Genomic DNA, 19,711 nt, shown 5'->3' on the forward strand with positions numbered 1-19,711 from the left:
TCCGAAGTGTGATAATCAGGTGACGGAGACAGGGATGGAAAAATGTGTTTTTGACGTAGTGGCCCATTAATAAGAACAGTGCCTGTAATACCAGCCAATGGTCCCTGCAAAGTCGTTGGCTCCCAGCTCCGTACATTGTGAACAGCAGATTGGATGGTGTCCTCAGCAACAGACCCTGCCGGCCAACTACTGAGGACCTATCCTGAGTGGCGATGAGGGAACTTTTCAAAAGTTTGGATTGGTTGATTTGCCTTATTTGGGTAAAATGTTAGTTTCAGTAATGCCTATAAAACTGGTGTCTAACTCTAAGAGCCATAAAAGCCCTGAATAACACTCTAAGGTCACCAAGGAGGGTAACTGAGACTGCTGAGCTGTTAAGACGGTGACAATAGTCAAGGAAAAGGAAGGAAGAAAGAAAGAAAAAGAAGAAAAATGATGGAGAAGAAGAGAGAAGAATGAAAGAGGAGGAAAATTAAGGAAAAAGACAGAAAAGAAGGAAAAAAGAAGTTACATCTCCCGAGGCTTTGGTCATACCAAACTAAACTTTTAGCACAGCTCGACCCGATACAGGGCTCCTCAATGCTGGACAACCCCTTTAACTGCTATAAATGATGATGAGATGATACTTGAGAAGTTTTCTCTACAGAAGAGGAAGTGTCAGACTACTGTAAGCCCAAGTGGTCAGTGTGAGAACTGCAGGATTTTAGGGCTTATCCCCAAGAACGTGGGTGCAAGTACATTCGGCGGCACGGAGTGTAGTTGCACCTGAACGAGGGGGATTCCTTCTCTTTCACCGCCTTTTCAAACTGTATCCCAAAGAGCAGAAGTTTGAAAAGACAGCGGTAAGACAGGATCCACCCGGTCCTCCTCACACACGGTATTCACTACGTGCTGGAAAGGTAAAATAGGTCCCATCTTTACTCGCCCGTACAATTAACAATTAGGAATTGTGGGAAATCCAATGATATCAGTGGTTTAGTTTTGTCCTGTTATGCGATCGTAATTATCACGGCCGTATAAGGGGACAACACCGCGCTCCTCTGAATCCGCCCTGACAGTGAAAAAAAAAATACCAAAAATTATTTAAAAAAATTGTATTTAACATTAAAACTATAGAAAATAGAAAAGGACATTTTGTGACGTTACCTTCCCTGTAAGCAGTTCCCAGTTCTATGGGGGTTAATCGTAATTCTATGGAGCTTCACTGGCTGTATTATGGGTGATGCTGGTTGTGTGGAGGTGTACTGGCTGTATTATGGGTGATGCTGGTTGTGTGGAGGTGTACTGGCTGTATTATGGGTGGCGCTGGTTGTGTGGATGTGTACTGGCTGTATTATGGGTGATGCTGGTTGTGTGGAGGTGTACTGGCTGTATTATGGGTGGCGCTGGTTGTGTGGATGTGTACTGGTTGTATTATGGGTGGCGCTGGTTGTGTGGATGTGTACTGGTTGTATTATGGGTGTAGCTGGTTGTGTGGAGGTGTACTGGCTGTATTATGGGTGGCGCTGGTTGTGTGGAGGTGTACTGGTTGTATTATGGGTGTAGCTGGTTGTGTGGAGGTGTACTGGCTGTATTATGGGTGACGCTGGTTGTGTGGAGGTGTACTGGCTGTTTTATGGGTGACGCTGGTTGTGTGGAGGTGTACTGGCTGTATCATGGGTGATGCTGGTTGTATGGAGGTGTACTGGCTGTTTTATGGGTGACGCTGGTTGTGTGGAGGTGTACTGGCTGTATTATGGGTGACGCTGGTTGTGTGGAGGTGTACTGGCTGTTTTATGGGTGACGCTGGTTGTGTGGAGGTGTACTGGCTGTATCATGGGTGATGCTGGTTGTGTGGAGGTGTACTGGCTGTATTATGGGTGACGCTGGTTGTGTGGAGGTGTACTGGCTGTATTATGGGTGACGCTGGTTGTGTGGAGGTGTACTGGCTGTATCATGGGTGATGCTGGTTGTATGGAGGTGTACTGGCTGTTTTATGGGTGACGCTGGTTGTGTGGAGGTGCACTGGCTGTATTATGGGTGATGCTGGTTGTATGGAGGTAAACTGGGTGTATTATGGGTGACACTGGTTGTGTGGAGGTGTACTGGTTCTATTATAGGTGATACTGGTTATATGGAGGTGTACTGAGTGTATTATGGCTGACGCTGGTTGTGTGGAGGTGTACTGGCTGTATTATGGGTGACGCTGGTTGTGTGGAGGTGTACTGGCTGTATTATGGATGATGCTGGTTGTGTGGAGGTATATTAGCTGTATTATGGGTGACACTGGTTGTGTTGATGTGTACTAGCTGTATTATGGGTGACGCTGGGTGTGTGGAGGTGTACTGGCTGTATTATGGGTGATGCTGGTTGTGTGGATGTGTACTGGCTGTATTATGGGTGACGCTGGTTATGTGGATGTGTACTGGCTGTATTATGGGTGACGCTGGTGGTGTGGATGTGTACTGGCTGTATTATGGGTGACGCTGGTTATGTGGAGGTGTACTGGCTGTATTATGGGTGGCACTGGTTATGTGGAGGTGTACTGGCTTTATTATGGGTCACGCTGGTTGCGTGGAGGTGTACTGGCTGTATTATGGGTGACGCTGGATGTAAGAAGGTATACTGGCTGTATTGTGGGTGATGCTGGTTGTGTGGAGGTGTACTGGGTGTATTATGGGTCACGCCGGTTGTGTGGGGGTGTACTGGTTGTATTACGGGTGACGCTGGTTGTATGGAGGTATACTGGTTGGATTATAGGTGATGCTGGCTGTGTGCAGGTGTACTGGCAGTATTATGGGTGACGCTGGTTGTGTGAAGGTGTACTGGCTGTATTATGGGTGATGCTGGTTGTGTGGATGTGTACTGGTTGTATTATGGGTGACGCTGGTTATATGGAGGTATACTGGTTGGATTATAGGTGATGCTGGCTGTGTGCAGGTGTACTGGCAGTATTATGGGTGACGCTGGTTGTGTGGAGGTGTACTGGCTGTATTATGGGTGATGCTGGCTGTGTGGAGGTGTACTGGTTGTATTATGGGTGACGCTGGTTATATGGAGGTATACTGGCTGTATTATGGGTGATGCTGGTTGTGTGGAGGTGTACTGGTTGTATTATGGGTGACACTGGATGTAAGAAGGTATACTGGCTGTATTGTGGGTGATGCTGGTTGTGTGGAAGTGTACCGGCTGTATTATGGGTGACGCCGGTTGTGTGGGGGTGTACTGGTTGTATTACGGGTGACGCCGGTTGTATGGAGGTATACTGCCTGTATTATGGGTGTTGCTGTTTGTGTGGAGGTGTACTGGCTGTATTATGGGTGATGCTAGTTGTGTGGAGGTGTACTGGCTGTGTTATGGGTGACACCGGTTGTATGGAGGTATACTGGTTGGATTATAGGTGATGCTGGCTGTGTGCAGGTGTACTGGCAGTATTATGGGTGACGCTGGTTGTGTGGAGGTGTACTGGCTGTATTATGGGTGATGCTGGTTGTGTGGAGGTATACTGGCTGTATTATGGGTGACGCTAGTTATATGGAGGTATACTGGCTGTATTATGGGTGACGCTGGTTGTGTGGAGGTGTACTGGTTGTATTATGGGTGACGCTGGTTGTGTGGAGGTGTACTGGCTGTATTATGGGTGATGCTGGTTGTGTGAAGGTGTACTGGCTGTATTATGGGTGATGCTGGTTGTGTGAAGGTGTACTGGCTGTATTATGGGTGATGCTGGTTGTGTGGAGGTGTACTGGCTGTATTATGGGTGATGCTGGTTGTGTGGAGGTGTACTGGTTGTATTACGGGTGACGCCGGTTATATGGAGGTATACTGGCTGTATTATGGGTGTCGGCGGTTGTGTGGAGGTGTACTGGTTGTATTATGGGTGATGCTGGGTGTATGGAGGTGTACTGGCTGTATTATGGGTGATGCTGGTTGTATGGAGGTGTACTGGCTGTATTATGGGTGACGCCGGTTGTGTGGAGGTGTACTGGCTGTATTATGGGTGACGCCGGTTGTATGGAGGTGTACTGGCTGTGTTATGGGTGACGCCGGTTGTGTGGAGGTGTACTGGTTGTATTATGGGTGATGCTGGGTGTATGGATGTGTACTGGCTGTATTATGGGTGATGCTGGTTGTATGGAGGTGTACTGGCTGTATTATGGGTGACGCTGGTTGTGTGGAGGTCTACTGGCTGTATTATGGGTGACGCCGGTTGTATGGAGGTATACTGGTTGTATTATGGGTGACACTGGATGTAAGAAGGTATACTGGCTGTATTATGGGTGACGCTGGTTGTGTGGAGGTCTTCTGGCTGTATTATGGGTGACGCCGGTTGTATGGAGATGTACTGGCTGTGTTATGGGTGACGCCGGTTGTATGGAGGTGTACTGGCTGTATTATGGGTGACGCCGGTTGTGTGGAGGTCTACTGGCTGTGTTATGGGTGACGCCGGTTGTGTGGAGGTGTACTGGCTGTATTATGGGTGACGCTGGTTGTGTGGAGGTGTACTGGCTGTGTTATGGGGGACGCCGGTTGTGTGGAGGTGTACTGGCTGTATTATGGGTGACGCTGGTTGTGTGGAGGTGTACTGTTTGTATTACGGGTGACGCCGGTTGTATGGAGGTGTTCTTCTTGTATAGGGGTATAAGAGGTATATAGAGGCGTACTGGCTATATGGTGGTGTATAGAAGGTATACAGATACATACATGACTGTGGTCAGTATACTGCAGTGATAAGCATCTCCCATCCCCTCCCCCATAATAATCTTCGCCTATTTCTGCGGTTTCTGCTTTTGGTTCTGATCTTCTTGCTGAAAATGTCTGGAGATTTATCCAGAAAACGTTGCCTGTTGGTGAGGAGAGCGGCGCGGACGGACGGCGCGCCTTGGTGCACTAACCGCTGGGGGTGGGAGGTGATAATAGGATTCAGCCGCAGCTGAGAATTACATGGAGATGCCGGGGGATGATCCCGCCGCCGCGTCTGACAACCCGAGGACGGATCTCATCATCCGAGACAATAGTGTGAACAACGCCGACGTGAGCCGCAGGGAGTGGATGGATTTCATTGTCTGCCTCCCTATCGACTGACGGGATTCGTATCATCCCGGACGGCGACTGCAGTCTTATATATATGTATACCTCAGAGCGCCAGAAAATAATTCACTGGAAATATGAAGACTGGTAATAATGGAGAGCCGTCGGGTATCTTCAATGTAATATGGAGGTCTGAGGTTTCCTGTCCAGGGGGCCGCGGAGAAGGCGGAGATGTATATATTGGATCCCCCTATAGACCAGCAGAACTATGTAAACAGCCTCCTATAGACTGATAGTCCTTATAGTAACATCCCTTATAGACTGACAAAACCCATATAAACAGTCCACTATAGATAGATAGTCTTTACATAAAGATCCCTATAAGCTGCCAGTCTTTATACAAACACCCCCTATAGACTGACACTCCTCATATAGAAAGCTCTTATGTGTGAGGGACCTCCTATAGAATGACATTCATTAACTATCCCCTTATAGTCTGATAGTCCTAATAGTAAAATCTTCACATAAACATCCCCTTATAGACTGCAATCCTCATAAAAAAAAGTCCCAAACTGTAGGCTGCCAGTCCTATACAAGAGACCCCGTAGGCTGCCAGTCCTTATACAAGAGCCCCCACTGACTGCCAGTCCTTATACAAGAGCCCCCATAGGCTGCCAGTCCTTATACAAGAGCCCCCATAGGCTGCCAGTCCTTATACAAGAGCCCCCGTAGGCTGCCAGTCCTTAAAGAAAAGTGAATTTCCTAATTGTAGTAAAAGATATAAATGTAATTGGACAAACGAACATTGCCGAAGTCCAGAAACCTGAATCCTGTATAGTAGAGGGGGAGAGCGAATAATGTGCACCTATATATCATGTCCGTGATCAGTGAACCTCCATATAATCTCACATACCTCCATATAACCAGTAGAACTATATTTTACCTCTCACATCCATATAACCTCACACATCATTTTGCACAATTATATTCCATCAGAATCTTTACATCCCCTGATGGTTCCTATCCGCAGCCCCCAGTCTATCCTCAGCATGGTTTCCATGAAGTCATTAGGCACCAGATATAACAGATCTCCTCACTTAAGGGCTTTCTTACCTGAGTTTTCCTTCCGGGGGGAGCTCGTGGTAGGGGTCATCGCACACCAACCGACCCTCGGCATCCAGCAGGTAGATAAAGGCATTGTCCTGAAATACAGAAGGAAACATGAAGAACACGGACAGAACTACAGACCCCCAACATACAAATCAGAGATGTCGTCAGGACCACCCAAGAGTAGGGACTACAAGGCTAATGGATTAGAGAGTCAACCAAGAGGACACAACGAAAAGCAGAGCTCAAGATCAGAGCGAGAAACGGTACAGTAATGGTAACAGCAAACCAGCGCCTATAAGACCGGTCATACAGCAGTGTCAGCCACATATGAGTGCTGAGATCAGACCAGAGGAAAGCATCCAGTGGAAGGGGTTACTGTGGATGAAAACTCATCACTGAAAGGGGTCGGAGGAGGATGTCAGGAATCGTTCTGACCAACAGGCTGTACAGCTGAATACAACGCTGGGGCTCCAACTAACGTGTCCGAATGCACAACTCGCCGTTCCTCCGCACGGATGGTATAACAGCGGGCGACCAGTTCCAGCGCCATTGTGTCTAAGAGAAACAGAAAGACTCCAGCGGGCAAAAGAGCACAAAACTTGTATCACTGAGCAGCGGAGAAACATCTCCTGGTCAGATGGAGCCAGATTTCTGTTGCTGAGGGGAGGTCAGAATTTGGTGCAAGCAGCATGAATCGCTGACCCCTTCCTGTCAGCTGGTCAGAACATGTCAGCAATGCCATCTAATCTGCAGGGACTACAAGAAGCTTCCTGTCTGCAGGGGCCGATATTCCTGCAGAACGGTGTCATCACTGAGTGGAATCTACACCATATGGAATTTCTGCAGATCTGAAGGCCAAAGGAGCCCAATGCTACTAGATGGGGGGGGGGGGGGCTAATAAAGGTGCGGTCAGTGTAGGCAACTACAGAAGAGCCAGGAAGCAAACCAGGCATGTAGTCAGGATAAGCCAAGTATGGAGTGGAGTCAACCAGAAGGACAAGATCAGAATCAGGACTGCGCCAAGAGGGGTCTACATGTTTGTGTCCGGTGCTATGGCTGGGACAGAGGACCAGAAGGGGGTGCTAAAAAGATGCATATGGCTGCTGGTAGATGTAATCCCTCTTGCAAATATCTATAATTCCCATGGCCCCCATTGGTATGATGATTTCAGGATCCACTGGCTATACACTGATTTGGCTTAGGGCCAAATCCAGAGACGACCCATGAGGTACTCTGGTCTTCCCTCTTTAACCCCACCAGGCTGACATTACTATAAACCAAGGCACATGAGGGTATGAACAGGAGCGTAGTCAGACAATCCGGGTCAGGGTAGGCGGCACAACTTCAGGATGAAGAACATGAGGAACAATCCAGTGATCGGATCATGAAGAACAGATTCATTACTACCAGGCCAGAGGGCAGAGCAGGCGGCATATAGAGTGGAGGTCAGGAGCAGAGACGGGAACGTAGTCAGAGATAGCCAGATTCAGAACCAGAGAATTAGGACAATATTGAAGCAGCACCTTAAGCAGGACCAAAAAAAAAACACAACTCATGCACCATCCATAGGGGGCCAGATGTAGCTAAGTGTCAGATGGTTGGAAGAAGAGGAATTTATTAAGTGTGCATTGGCCCTTTAAGAGCATGGTCAGGTGTGCACAGGTGCTCTTCAGGCTGCTGACAGTGAGCGAGCAGACACTGGAGACAGACTTCTGCTAGGAAGCAGAGCTACATGCGTGTCATGGCAGACAGGAGAGGTAAGCCAACTGTAATAGATGACCAAATTCATTGCTTATACTCCAGTGAATCACTTTGCTGTGTCCTCCCCATGTGCAGATCGACACACGTCTGAATGACGGCTCCCTGAGGATTTTGGCTCAATAGTCCGGATCGGAGGTTATTGAATTCACCTTATTATCATCAGATAAGGCAGGAAGATTCCTGGTTGCCATCAATAAGAACCTGCGTTGAGATGATTTGCTTTTGTCGGCCTTTTCAACAAGGAAATGACAAAAAATATCTAATAATTAGGCATCAAGTCTGAATCTATACTTCCTGCCCCGATATCCACCCACCGGTCATATTTCCCCGAACACCATGTACAAGGCTGGTTATTGATAAAGCCGTGGGCTCTTCTTAGTTCCCTCTCATGTTTCTTAATGTGCGGTGTCGGAGCGGATAGACACAGAGCTACAGGATGGGGGTCAATGTAAGGTGTCATTACAGCCTCATCTGGTAGAGTAGAGTAACTAAAGGCATGAACCTTCATAGTTGTGTGCTTTATCATTGTGTCCCTGTCCATGGTGCTGAATCTTATGGGCAATGTCAGGGGTCATTACAAAAAAAGACTGAATCCAGCAAAGAAAAGTGGCCAAAAGTATCAACCTTCATAGTTATAGTCACATAGATGGCACTCTATTGTGTGCTTTATCCCTGTCCATGGTGCTGAAAGGTCCTAAATCCTGCATTCAGCAAGGAGATAACTTTATTCAGACTTCCCTTCCTTGGTGGGGTCTTGTGCGGTATACCCCTTGTAAACCACCAATCTAGACTCCCCAATCCTCTTCTCAGTCATGATATTGCTGATTTAGTAACCATTAAACACAAATGGACCTGGTTATATTGTCCTTAATGAAGAAAATTCTCTTTTGGCTTAAATCTTTTCTTCTGTTACAACGCCTGTTAGATGGTCAGGCATGGACCAACAGGGAATTCACCTTTTAATACTGTTAGGTGGCGCTGCCCAGGCATTATACCATCTGCCATTTGCATAAAAATGTCCCAAAGAGCATTGCATGGCCTATTAATTTTCCTTATGGCTACTTGGTGTTCTCCACAAGTAGAAGCAGTACCCATCACAATAACTTCACTACAATGTACTACAGCCCTATGAAGATATCATGATGTGCTGTTATGTTAAGAATTGCTCCATCTGTACTGACTGATAAGCATAATCTATAGATGAAGACAAAAGTCAGAGTCCTCTCGTTTCTCGTGTCTTTGGCCTCTATGTCCCTGTCCAGGGTGCTGAACCAGCATAACACTAAAATTTGTCTCGTTTCCACAGCCATTTCTAAAGTTTATGCACCCTGCAAAAGGGGTAAAGGAAAAAACTCAAAGGAGAATTTTTTAACCAATTCTAGATGTTCCCCTTTTTTCGAAGAATATATAAGAGTATAAGAGTATAAGAAATGCAGTGGTATACAGAGAAGAGGGGAGCCTGGTGTTGGTTTCCCATTGCACGCCCTTTAAGGTGACCCTTTGGCCAATTCTCCATCTCGTTTTTGCTAACAAAGCAGTTTCTCTTTGGAGTAAAGTCCTGCATATGTTCTCAATACACAGGGATGCAATGAGAGCTGGGGCCCCTCTCTCCAGGGGCCCCATAGCAGTCACATGGTCTGCCTCTCTGTTATGTACATGTTTGAAGAAATAGTCTATAAGTTGCAGGACTGGCTGATTGTTATTTAGTCCCTATTTAAATGGGTTTTCCTATCCACAACTATTGTTGTCCCATCCTCACGATAGGTCATCAGCGGTGCTTGCAGGAGGGAGAGTCGGGCACTTTGATCAGTCTTCTTTGATTAGTCAGGACCCTACTTGATATGGAATACTGGAGGATGTTATGTGCCGTGTTCACTATTCCAAGGTTCAGTTCAATAATTCTGCTTGTTCAATAAGGATCAGGTTGGTGAGCCTGGCCCTCCGATACCAACAAGAAGTTAGATCTCATCTCAGTGTACCTAAGGTGGTAATAGTGAGCTACAAGGCACAGAAGAGGCCCCACTACAACACCTGAACCTGAATGAGACTCCAGGTAGATCATATTTAATTGCCAGGCTGTGGAACTGATGTGTAAGAAGCGTACTGAGTCATTGGGGGACAAGTGTCCTGCTAACAGATTAAGGAGGACAGAAAAATGACAAGCTGACTCTTGGGGTACAGGATGATGACACGCTGACACTTGAGGGGCAGGATAATGACACGCTGACACTTGAGGGACGGGATAATGACACGCTGACACTTGGGGGACGGGATAATGACACGCTGACACTTGGGGGGACAGGATAATGAAACACTGACACTTGGGGGACAGGATAATGACACGCTGATACTTGGGGGACAGGATAATGACACGCTGACACTCGGGGGGCAGGATAATGACACGCTGACACTTGAGGGACGGGATAATGACACTTGGGGGATGGGATAATGACACACTGACACTTGGGGGATGGGATAACGACACGCTGACACTTGGGGGACGGGATAATGCCACGCTGATACTTGGGGGACAGGGTAATGACAAGCTGATACTGGGGGACGGGATAATGACATGCTGATACATGGGGGATGGGATAACGACACGCTGATACTTGGGGGACGGGATAATGACACGCTGACACTTGAGGGACAGGATAATAACAAGCTGAAACTAGGGGGACAGGATAATGACACGCTGATACTTGGGGGGCAGGATAATGACAGGCTGACACTTGGGGGACGGGATAATGACACGCTGACACTTGGGGGACAGGATAATGACACGCTGACACTTGGGGGACGGGATAATGACACGCTGACACTTGGGGGACGGGATAATGACACGCTGATACTTGGGGGACGGGATAAATACACGCTGACATTTGGGGGATGGGATAATGACACGCTGACACTTGTGGGATAGGATAATGACACGCTGACACTCGGGGGATGGAATAATGACACGCTGACACTTGGGGGATGGGATAATGACTCGCTGACACTTGGGGGTTGGAATAATGACACGCTGACACTTGGGGGACGGGATAATGACACGCTGATACTTGGGGGACGGGATAAATACACGCTGACATTTGGGGGATGGGATAATGACACGCTGACACTTGTGGGATAGGATAATGACACGCTGACACTCGGGGGATGGAATAATGACACGCTGACACTTGGGGGATGGGATAATGACTCGCTGACACTTGGGGGTTGGAATAATGACACGCTGATACTTGGGGGACAGGATAATGACACGCTGATACTTGGGGTACAGGATAATGACACGCAGATACTTGGGGGACAGGATAACGACACGCTGACACTTGGGGGATGTAATAATGACACGCTGACACTTGGGGGACGGGATAATGACACGCTGACACTTGGGGGACAGGATAATGACACGCTGACACTTGGGGGACAGGACAATGACACGCTGATACTTGGGGGACAGGATAATGACACGCTGACACTTGGGGGACAGGATAATGACACCCTGATACTTAGGGTACAGGATAATGACACGCTGACACTTGGGGGATGGAATAATGACACGCTGACACTTAGGGGACAGGATAATGACACACTGACACTTGGGGGATGGGATAATGACACGCAGATACTTGGGGGACAGGATAACGACACGCTGACATTTGGGGGATGTAATAATGACACGCTGACACTTGGGGGACGGGATAATGACACGCTGACACTTGGGGGACGGGATAATGACACGCTGACACTTGGGGAACAGGATAATGACACGCTGACACTTGGGGGACAGGACAATGGCACGCTGACACTTGGGGGACAGGATAATGACACCCTGATACTTAGGGTACAGGATAATGACACGCTGACACTTGGGGGATGGAATAATGACACGCTCACACTTGGGGGACGGGATAATGACATGCTGACACTTGGGGGACAGGATAATGACACGCTGACACTTGGGGGACGGGATAATGACACGCTGATACTTGGGGGACAGGATAATGACACGCTGACACTTGGGGGGACGGGATAATGAGACGCTGACACTTGGGGGGACGGGCTAATGAGACGCTGACACTTGGGGGATGGGATAATGACACGCTGACACTTGGAGGATAGAATAATGACACGCTGACACATGGGGGGACGGGATAATGACACGCTGACACTTGGGGGATGGGATAATGACATGCTGACATTTGGGGGACAGGATAATGACACACTGACACTTGGGGGACAGGATAATGACACGCTGATACTTGGGGGACAGGATAATGACACGCTGACACTTGGGGGACGGGATAATGACACGCTGACACTTGTGGGACGGGATAATGACACGCTGACACTTGGGGGACGGGATAATGACACGCTGACACTTGTGGGACGGGATAATGACACGCTGACACTTGGGGGATGGAATAATGACACGCTGACACTTGGGGGACGGGATAATGACACGCTGACACTTGTGGGATGGGATAATGACACGCTGACACTTGGGGGACAGGATAATGACACGCTGACACTTGTGGGACGGGATAATGACACGCTGACACTTAGGGGACGGGATGATGACACACTGATTCTTGGGGGACGGAATAATGAACGCTGACACTTGGGGGACGGGATAATGACACGCTGACACTTGGGGTACAGGATAATGACATGCTGACATTTGGGGGATGGATAATGAGACGCTGACACTTGGGGGACGGGATAATGACACGCTGACACTTGGGGGACAGGATAATGACACGCTGACACTTGGGGGACAGGATAATGACACGCTGACACTTAGGAGACGGGATGATGACACGCTGATACTTGGGGGACGGGATAATGACAGGCTGACACTTGGGGGACGGGATGATGACTCGCTGATACTTGGGGGAGGGGATGATGGCACACTGATACTTGGGGGGATGGGATAATGACACGCTGACCCTTGGGGTACAGGATAATGACACGCTGACATTTAGGGGGATGGGATAATAACACGCTGACCCTTGGGGGACGAGATAATGGCACGCTGACACTTGGGGTACAGAATAATGACATGCTGACATTTGGGGGACGGATAATGAGACGCTGACACTTGGGGGACGGGATAATGACAGACTGACACTTAGGGGACGGGATGATGACACGCTGATACTTGGGGGACGGGATAAAGACAGACTGACACTTAGGGGATGGGATGATGACACGCTGACACATGGGGTACAGGATAATGACACGCTGACACATGGGGTACAGAATAATGACACGCTGACACTTGGGGGACTGGATAATGACACGCTGACACTTGGGGGACGGGATAATGACACGCTGATACTTGGGGGGACGGGATAATGACACGCTGACACTTGGGGGAGGGGATGATGACACGCTGATACTTGGGGGGACGGGATAATGACACGCTGACCCTTGGGGTACAGGATAATGACACGCTGACATTTGGGGGATGGGATAATGACACGCTGACACTTGGGGGATGGGATAATGACACGCTGACACTTGGGGTACAGAATAATGACATGCTGACATTTGGGGGATGGCTATTGAGACACAGACACTTGGGGGACGGGATAATGACACACTGATACTTGGGGTACAGGATAATGACACACTGACACTTGGGGGACGGGATAATGACACGCTGACACTTGGGGTGCAGGATAATGACACGCTGACATTTGGGGGACGGGATAATGACACGCTGACATTTGGGGGACGGTATAATGACACGCTGACACTTGGGGTACAGGATAATGACACGCTGACACTTCGGGGACGGGATAATGACAAGCTGACATTTGGGGGACGGTATAATTACACGCTGACATTTGGGGGACGGATAATGGCATGCTGACATTTGGGGGCCGGGACACTTTACTCCCTAGTAGACAGTTATTGGCTTTGTGTAACTCTCTGGTTCTCCAGTGACTGATCTCGGACGTCTCCCTACTGCCACACTGCAGGTGACACTAATGTTCTTCTTCTCTTTGTACAAGTGTTTACTTTTTTTCCAGGCTGAATATTCTCCTTCAGCAGCGGATCGCTGTCGCCTCCTCCATTCTATGACACACAGTTGATCCCAATTTCATGCTCAATAAACCTCCCTTATAAAACTCAATGACACAGCGAGCAGCAAATTTACTTGTTCCAGTCTTTTGTATCCAACTTGGCCATCTGCAGCTCAACCAGTCTGATGTATTCAGCACTAATCGCCCACCGTGTCACCCAGATCCCCAGGGCCAGGCACCAAAAGTAATTGCTCTGATGCTGTGGCTTCTATAATGTCCAGATACCAGGTGAGGGTGAGACAATCAGTGATTGTACAGGTATGGCACAGGCGGAAGTGAATTCTCCAGGGTCCTCTGGAAAAGGATGTAAGTTATAGGACTATATGTCTCCCAGGCCTCGGCATAAGGTCGGACCCACCAGATTGGGTAAAAATTCTATGGAACTAGAGGAACCATAGCTAGGACCACAGTCAGAGGAGCTGGGAGTCTGAACCTGGTTAGGAGGGATGAGAGAAGGCAAAGTCAGCAAAATGTCGAGAGCTGGAGTTATGAAGAGGCATGATACATTAGATGCACGTGGGATTTATGGAAATAGACATTTATGGTTCAAAAGACCACTGTTTATGGAAATGACCACTGGTCATTAATAACCCTTATGACGGACCATATTACACTAGGTTGAAAATGTATTGGCCACCCACCAGGTGTAGAGCTGACAACGGGGTCTGGTGGGGGATGTCACCAAATGTAGAACTGACAACAGGGTCTGGTGGTGGGATGTCACCAGGTGTAGATCCAACAATGGGGTCTGGTGGGGGGATGTCACAAGGTGTAGATCCAACAACGGGGTCTGGTGGTGGGATGTCTCCAGGTGTAGAGCTGACAACAGGGTCTGGTGGGAGGATGTCACCATGTATAGAGCCGACAACGGGGTCTGGTGCGGGGATGTCACCAGGTATAGAGCCGACGAATGTTATAGTGTTCGTCAGAAGCACTCACCACGCTTTGAAGTTATCCAAATTAGTGCATGCCTTGTGAGGGACTGGATCCCTAATCCCCAGGAATCACAATGCAAGTCGATGAAAGAAGGCAGCACTCCAGTACAGCGATTATAGCAAACGTTCAAACTTTATTGGACCCATGGCCCTGAGCGTCAGCGACGTGATGTTCCAACCCTGGACTGGGTTTTTTCAAGTTCGGTATAGAGCCGACAACGGGGTCTGGTGCGGAGATGTCACCAGGTGTAGAGCTGACAACGGGGTCTGGTGGTGGGATATCACCAGTTGTAGAACTGACAACGGGGTCTAGTGGGGGGGATGTCACCGGGTTTAGAGCCAACAACAGGGTCTATTGGGGGGGGATGTCTCCAGGTGTAGAGCTGACAACAGAGTCTGGCGGGGGGGATGTCACTAGTAGTAGAGCTGACAGTGGGGTCTGGGGGTGGGATGTCACCAGGTGTAGAGCCGACAACGGGGTCTGGTGTGATGTCACCAGGTGTAGAGCTGACAATGGGGTCTGGTGTGATGTCACCAAGTGTAGAGCTGACAACGGGGTCTGGTGTGATGTCACCAGATGTAGAGCTGACAACGGGGTCTGGTGGGGGGATGTCACCAGGTGTAGAGCTGACAACAGGGTCTGGTGGGGGGATGTCACAAACCAATTTGTATGGGACATCGCAGCTTTGGGACATCCATTAGCACCAGAACCCTCCGAATGGCATGTGAAGGGCTACCATTGACAAGCGGCTGAACACATAATTCCCAGCAGTGAATGCCCAGTGGCGCCTGCGATGGGGCTAGGAGCGACGGACTGTAAGTGAGTGGAAGCAAGTGTTGTGAACAGATGAATCACAGTACATCATCTTCCGATTGGATAGCAGCACTTGGGTGTGGCGATCGCCTGGAGAGCGGTTTCTACGTGACTGCATCGTCCCAACAGTAAAGTTTGCGGCAGGTTCTGTTATGGTGTTGGGGGGTTCTACTGGGAAGGACTAGGACCATTGGTTATAGTGAAGTCCACTCTAAGCACCAATCGGTAAAGAGACATTCTCGACAATGTGGCATTACCTATCCTGTGGTAATACCCTGGCACAGCTTCATGTCTCCACCAACATGACGAGGACCAGGTCATACAGCACGTCGTGTGGAGGGTTGGTTTGAGGAGCAGAACATCATTGACTGGCCCAAAGTCTGGATTTCAATTCCATCGTGCATCTTTGGGACGAACTAGAACGTTGTATTTGTGCGCCCAGTATGATCATCATCCCCCGAATCACTATCTGAAGTTCTCTTTGAGGAATGGTGGCAAATCCCTCCTCACATCTATGGAAATTCACGCCGTGGGGGTTGATGGTCCATCTAACCACATAAGGATGATAAGAAGATGGTGGTCCACAATTGAACAGTAATGAGATTACGGTGGAGAAGTGATGGTGGGTAGTGTATAACATCTTGTTATTATGGTGGCATCATGTCATCGGAGGTCAGTTATAGGGTCCCTGTATAGATTTGATATAGGGTCCGTGACCTTTAATGTTAGCCTCTGAACACAGTCTGTATACGAGTACTGTTCTCCTGGAAGGACCAGCCTGCTTGACCCACCAATTCTACAAGCTAAAGTAATAGATCCAGTGAGTGATAGCCGTGACTAATGGGTCACCCAGCAATGTCGGCATTCATCACCTTACGTACCAGTTATAACTGTGTCAGTCTTCAGATTGTAAGCTCTGCTGTGCAGGGTCCTTATAGTCTATGGATAGGTCATCTACACAGAACGGTCACTTTATTAGCGACCCCCAATCTAGTAGCAAGTTGGACCTCCTTTGGCCTTCAGAACTGTAGCAATTAGCTGTGCTGGCCATCGACAGATATCAGAGGACTCAAGAGGAGCTTTTCCACCCAATTACTGCACCTACACCAGGAAGGGGTAACTAATTCGTACTACGTGCGTCAAATTCTTCCCTCCCATCAGAACGGTGCAACAGAAATCTGGATCCATCCGACTAGGCTATTTCTTCTGCTACTTGGTGATGCAATTTCTGCGCTCTTTTACCCTCTGGAGTCGCCTTTCTGTTTCTCTTAGGCACAATGGCGCTAGAATAGTTTGTCTGCTGTTATCGCCCATCCATGCAGACTAATGTTGGGTTGTACATTCGGACACGTTAGTTGGAGCTCCAGCGTTGTATTCAGCTGACTGTGCAGCCTGTTGATCAGAACGATTCCTGACATCCTCCTCCGACCCTTTTCAGTGATGAGCTGTTTCCGTCCACAGGATCCCCTTTCACTGGATGTTTTCCTCCATCTCGTCATTTTTGGTCTACTGTCAGACCCCGCTGTCATTTCTACACCTGGTGACTGTATCCACACCGTTACATGAGAACCCCCCCACCCCCTCGCGGTTAGACCCGGCTAGTCTAGCTCAGATGACCGGCCACATTGGAAGTCGCTCCAATCACTGGATTTTCCCATCTAATGTGGATTCAAACTGAAATTGAACCACGGAAAACTTGTCATGCGATTTTATGCCGCACGCCGGGGTCATGGGGAGAATTACTGTCCAGGGAAGCGCCAATGATGAGACGGCCGGGAGCGCTGATAAAGGTGCCAGTCAGTGTATATACTTTTCCATGATTGTCCATGACTGCCATTTTCAACCAATTCTCTGTGTTCCTCTTGCCATCTATCTGGGCCAGTTGCGTGGAGACGAGGCCGCTGCGTACAATCTAGGACACGACTGTTTCTGTTCCATAAACTTCCTGACACAGAATAACTTTTATCTTCTACTGTAACTTCCTACCTGGGGATCTGGGCCGACCATGTGGAAACGATATCTGTGCCACTACAGCCTGCTAATATCCCAAGCTCAGCACTTACGGCCAGCCTGCGTCTCCCCACACACCCTCCTCCTCCAATTAGCGGGGCTTTAGCTGTTTTGGGCGCAGACGGAGAAACCTCCGGTGAGCCAGAAGTGGAGCACGTGGCTAATTCCAAATTCAGGTTCTCTGCAGCGCACGACATCCCTGGGGCGCCTACAAAGGACATCGCTGCGTTCACACGGAGTCTGTTTTCTTACGGAGATTCCCAGAAGACGAGTTGTTCTCATGAATTTTTCACCGTCCTCATTCACACAAAGTAAGCAATTAGCAATCTGGCGAGCGGTCGGCAAGGAAGCAACGAAAAAGATCTAATGATCCCTCTCATCATGATGCTTTTGCGGGAGGTCGACGGCGCTGCGAGGGGTTTACTAGTATGAAGGTAGAGATGACGGCTGCCTCTCGCTGATGTCACATGGGCATCCATTATAACCACAAGTATTATAGTTGGGGGTGTAATGTAGCAACCCGGACCCAACTCCGATGAAACATCCAACCCTTCTCTACTGTTAATGATAAAAAGGGGATCAATATCAGTACCAGCAGGGGGCACTATGTTAGTTTTACTATGGTACTAGGCATTTACAGCACATTCTAATCTATATTGATGACGGGTTCCCTTATCACTCTTGAGGCTGTACACAAAGCAGGGTGCCCTCAGCTGGTAGTCAGGGCATACAGTCACCAATACCCCTCCGCAGACCTGAAGGCGGGATGGCACAATGAAACCGCCAGAGTTAATTTTAGGCTTTGAAATCAGTACATAATAGGAAGAGAATGGGTCATCTCTGCAGCTGTAGTGGCCCAGAGTCAGTAGGGCCCGTCCATAATGTTCTATGTTTGTCTCATGTCAATGTCTTGTTTGTAGAATGTATTTGATTTGTGTGTATTGCATGGCTGCAGGACTCAGAGGGTTAATGTCTGGTATGTTTTGTCCTGTCTGAAAAATGTATCGTTTTCTGTGTGTCACGCGTGTTGGTTTATATATGTGTTGGTAAGGAGACAAGGAGTTAGTTAGTGCCAGTAAGAGTGACACATACATACAGTGAGTGACACAGACATCGGTCTAAGGCCGCCTGCAGACGAGTGGGTCGGATCCGGCAGCGAGAATTCTCGCCACGGGACCCGACCCGAGAGCCTGCAGTGACGAGCGCGTACTCAACTGCGCCTGGCGGCCCCGCCTCTTTCATGTGCCGGCTGCCGGGCAGCCGGCGCATGCGCAGACCGGAGCCGGCGGCCGGGTGAGTGACGTTCCTGTGCGAGGCTCTGCGAGCCCTGCACAGAAATAGGACATGCCGCGGTTTGTTTGCCGCGCGACATTTCGCGCGGCCAAACCGCATCCGTCTGCATAGGAGTGCGTATTGTAATGCACTCCTATGCAGGCTTTCTATGGCGGAAATCCCGCGGGAAATACCGCCGCGGGATTTCCGCCCATGTGCAGGCGGCCTAAGTGTGGAGAGAATGGAGGAAGCCGAGCGATGGCCTAATGCTCAGTCTGGGCTTAACCTACCCAGGAACCCTCGGGGAGCGCTGGGAGTGAATCGATCCGCTCTATAGCGAGAAGATGAAGATACAGAAGAGTGAGTGCTAACCGGTAGAGAGAGAGTTCGCCAGGAGTGGGAATCACACAGATAACTTGGACTGTGCATTGTCCGAATTCCCCCAGAATCCTCCCTGTTGCACCACTTTGGCTTGTTCTATCTGTACCAGGACTGTTTGCTGGAATTTAAGTTCACGAGTTTGCAGTAAACGGACGGAACCGACCGCTCCCAGTTTTCGTCCAGAAAGTTTCCCTGTGTGTGCACTATTTTATTACATCTGGAAGATCCGCCGCAGAGGACAGAATGATGGCGTCACAAGTGACAACTGGACTTAAGCTAACCCCCGGTTACAACCCCTGTGATCTCCGCCAGCAGTAACGTGG

General features: G+C 49.0%; 1 protein-coding gene across 4 annotated transcripts in view; it reads right to left on the bottom strand.

Moving 5' to 3' along the window:
- The window catches only part of PDE2A (phosphodiesterase 2A), a 386,975-nt gene that overhangs the window by 182,580 nt on the left and 184,684 nt on the right, over positions 1-19,711 (bottom strand). For all 4 annotated transcript variants that reach the window (XM_066588384.1, XM_066588383.1, XM_066588382.1 and 1 more), the window contains one exon: positions 6,124-6,212. In XM_066588384.1, coding sequence (XP_066444481.1) covers positions 6,124-6,212 — 89 coding nt within the window. The remainder of the gene's footprint in view (positions 1-6,123; positions 6,213-19,711) is intronic.

Source organism: Eleutherodactylus coqui, chromosome 1, assembly GCF_035609145.1.
Source record: "Eleutherodactylus coqui strain aEleCoq1 chromosome 1, aEleCoq1.hap1, whole genome shotgun sequence".
NCBI classification, from domain to species: domain Eukaryota; kingdom Metazoa; phylum Chordata; class Amphibia; order Anura; family Eleutherodactylidae; genus Eleutherodactylus; species Eleutherodactylus coqui.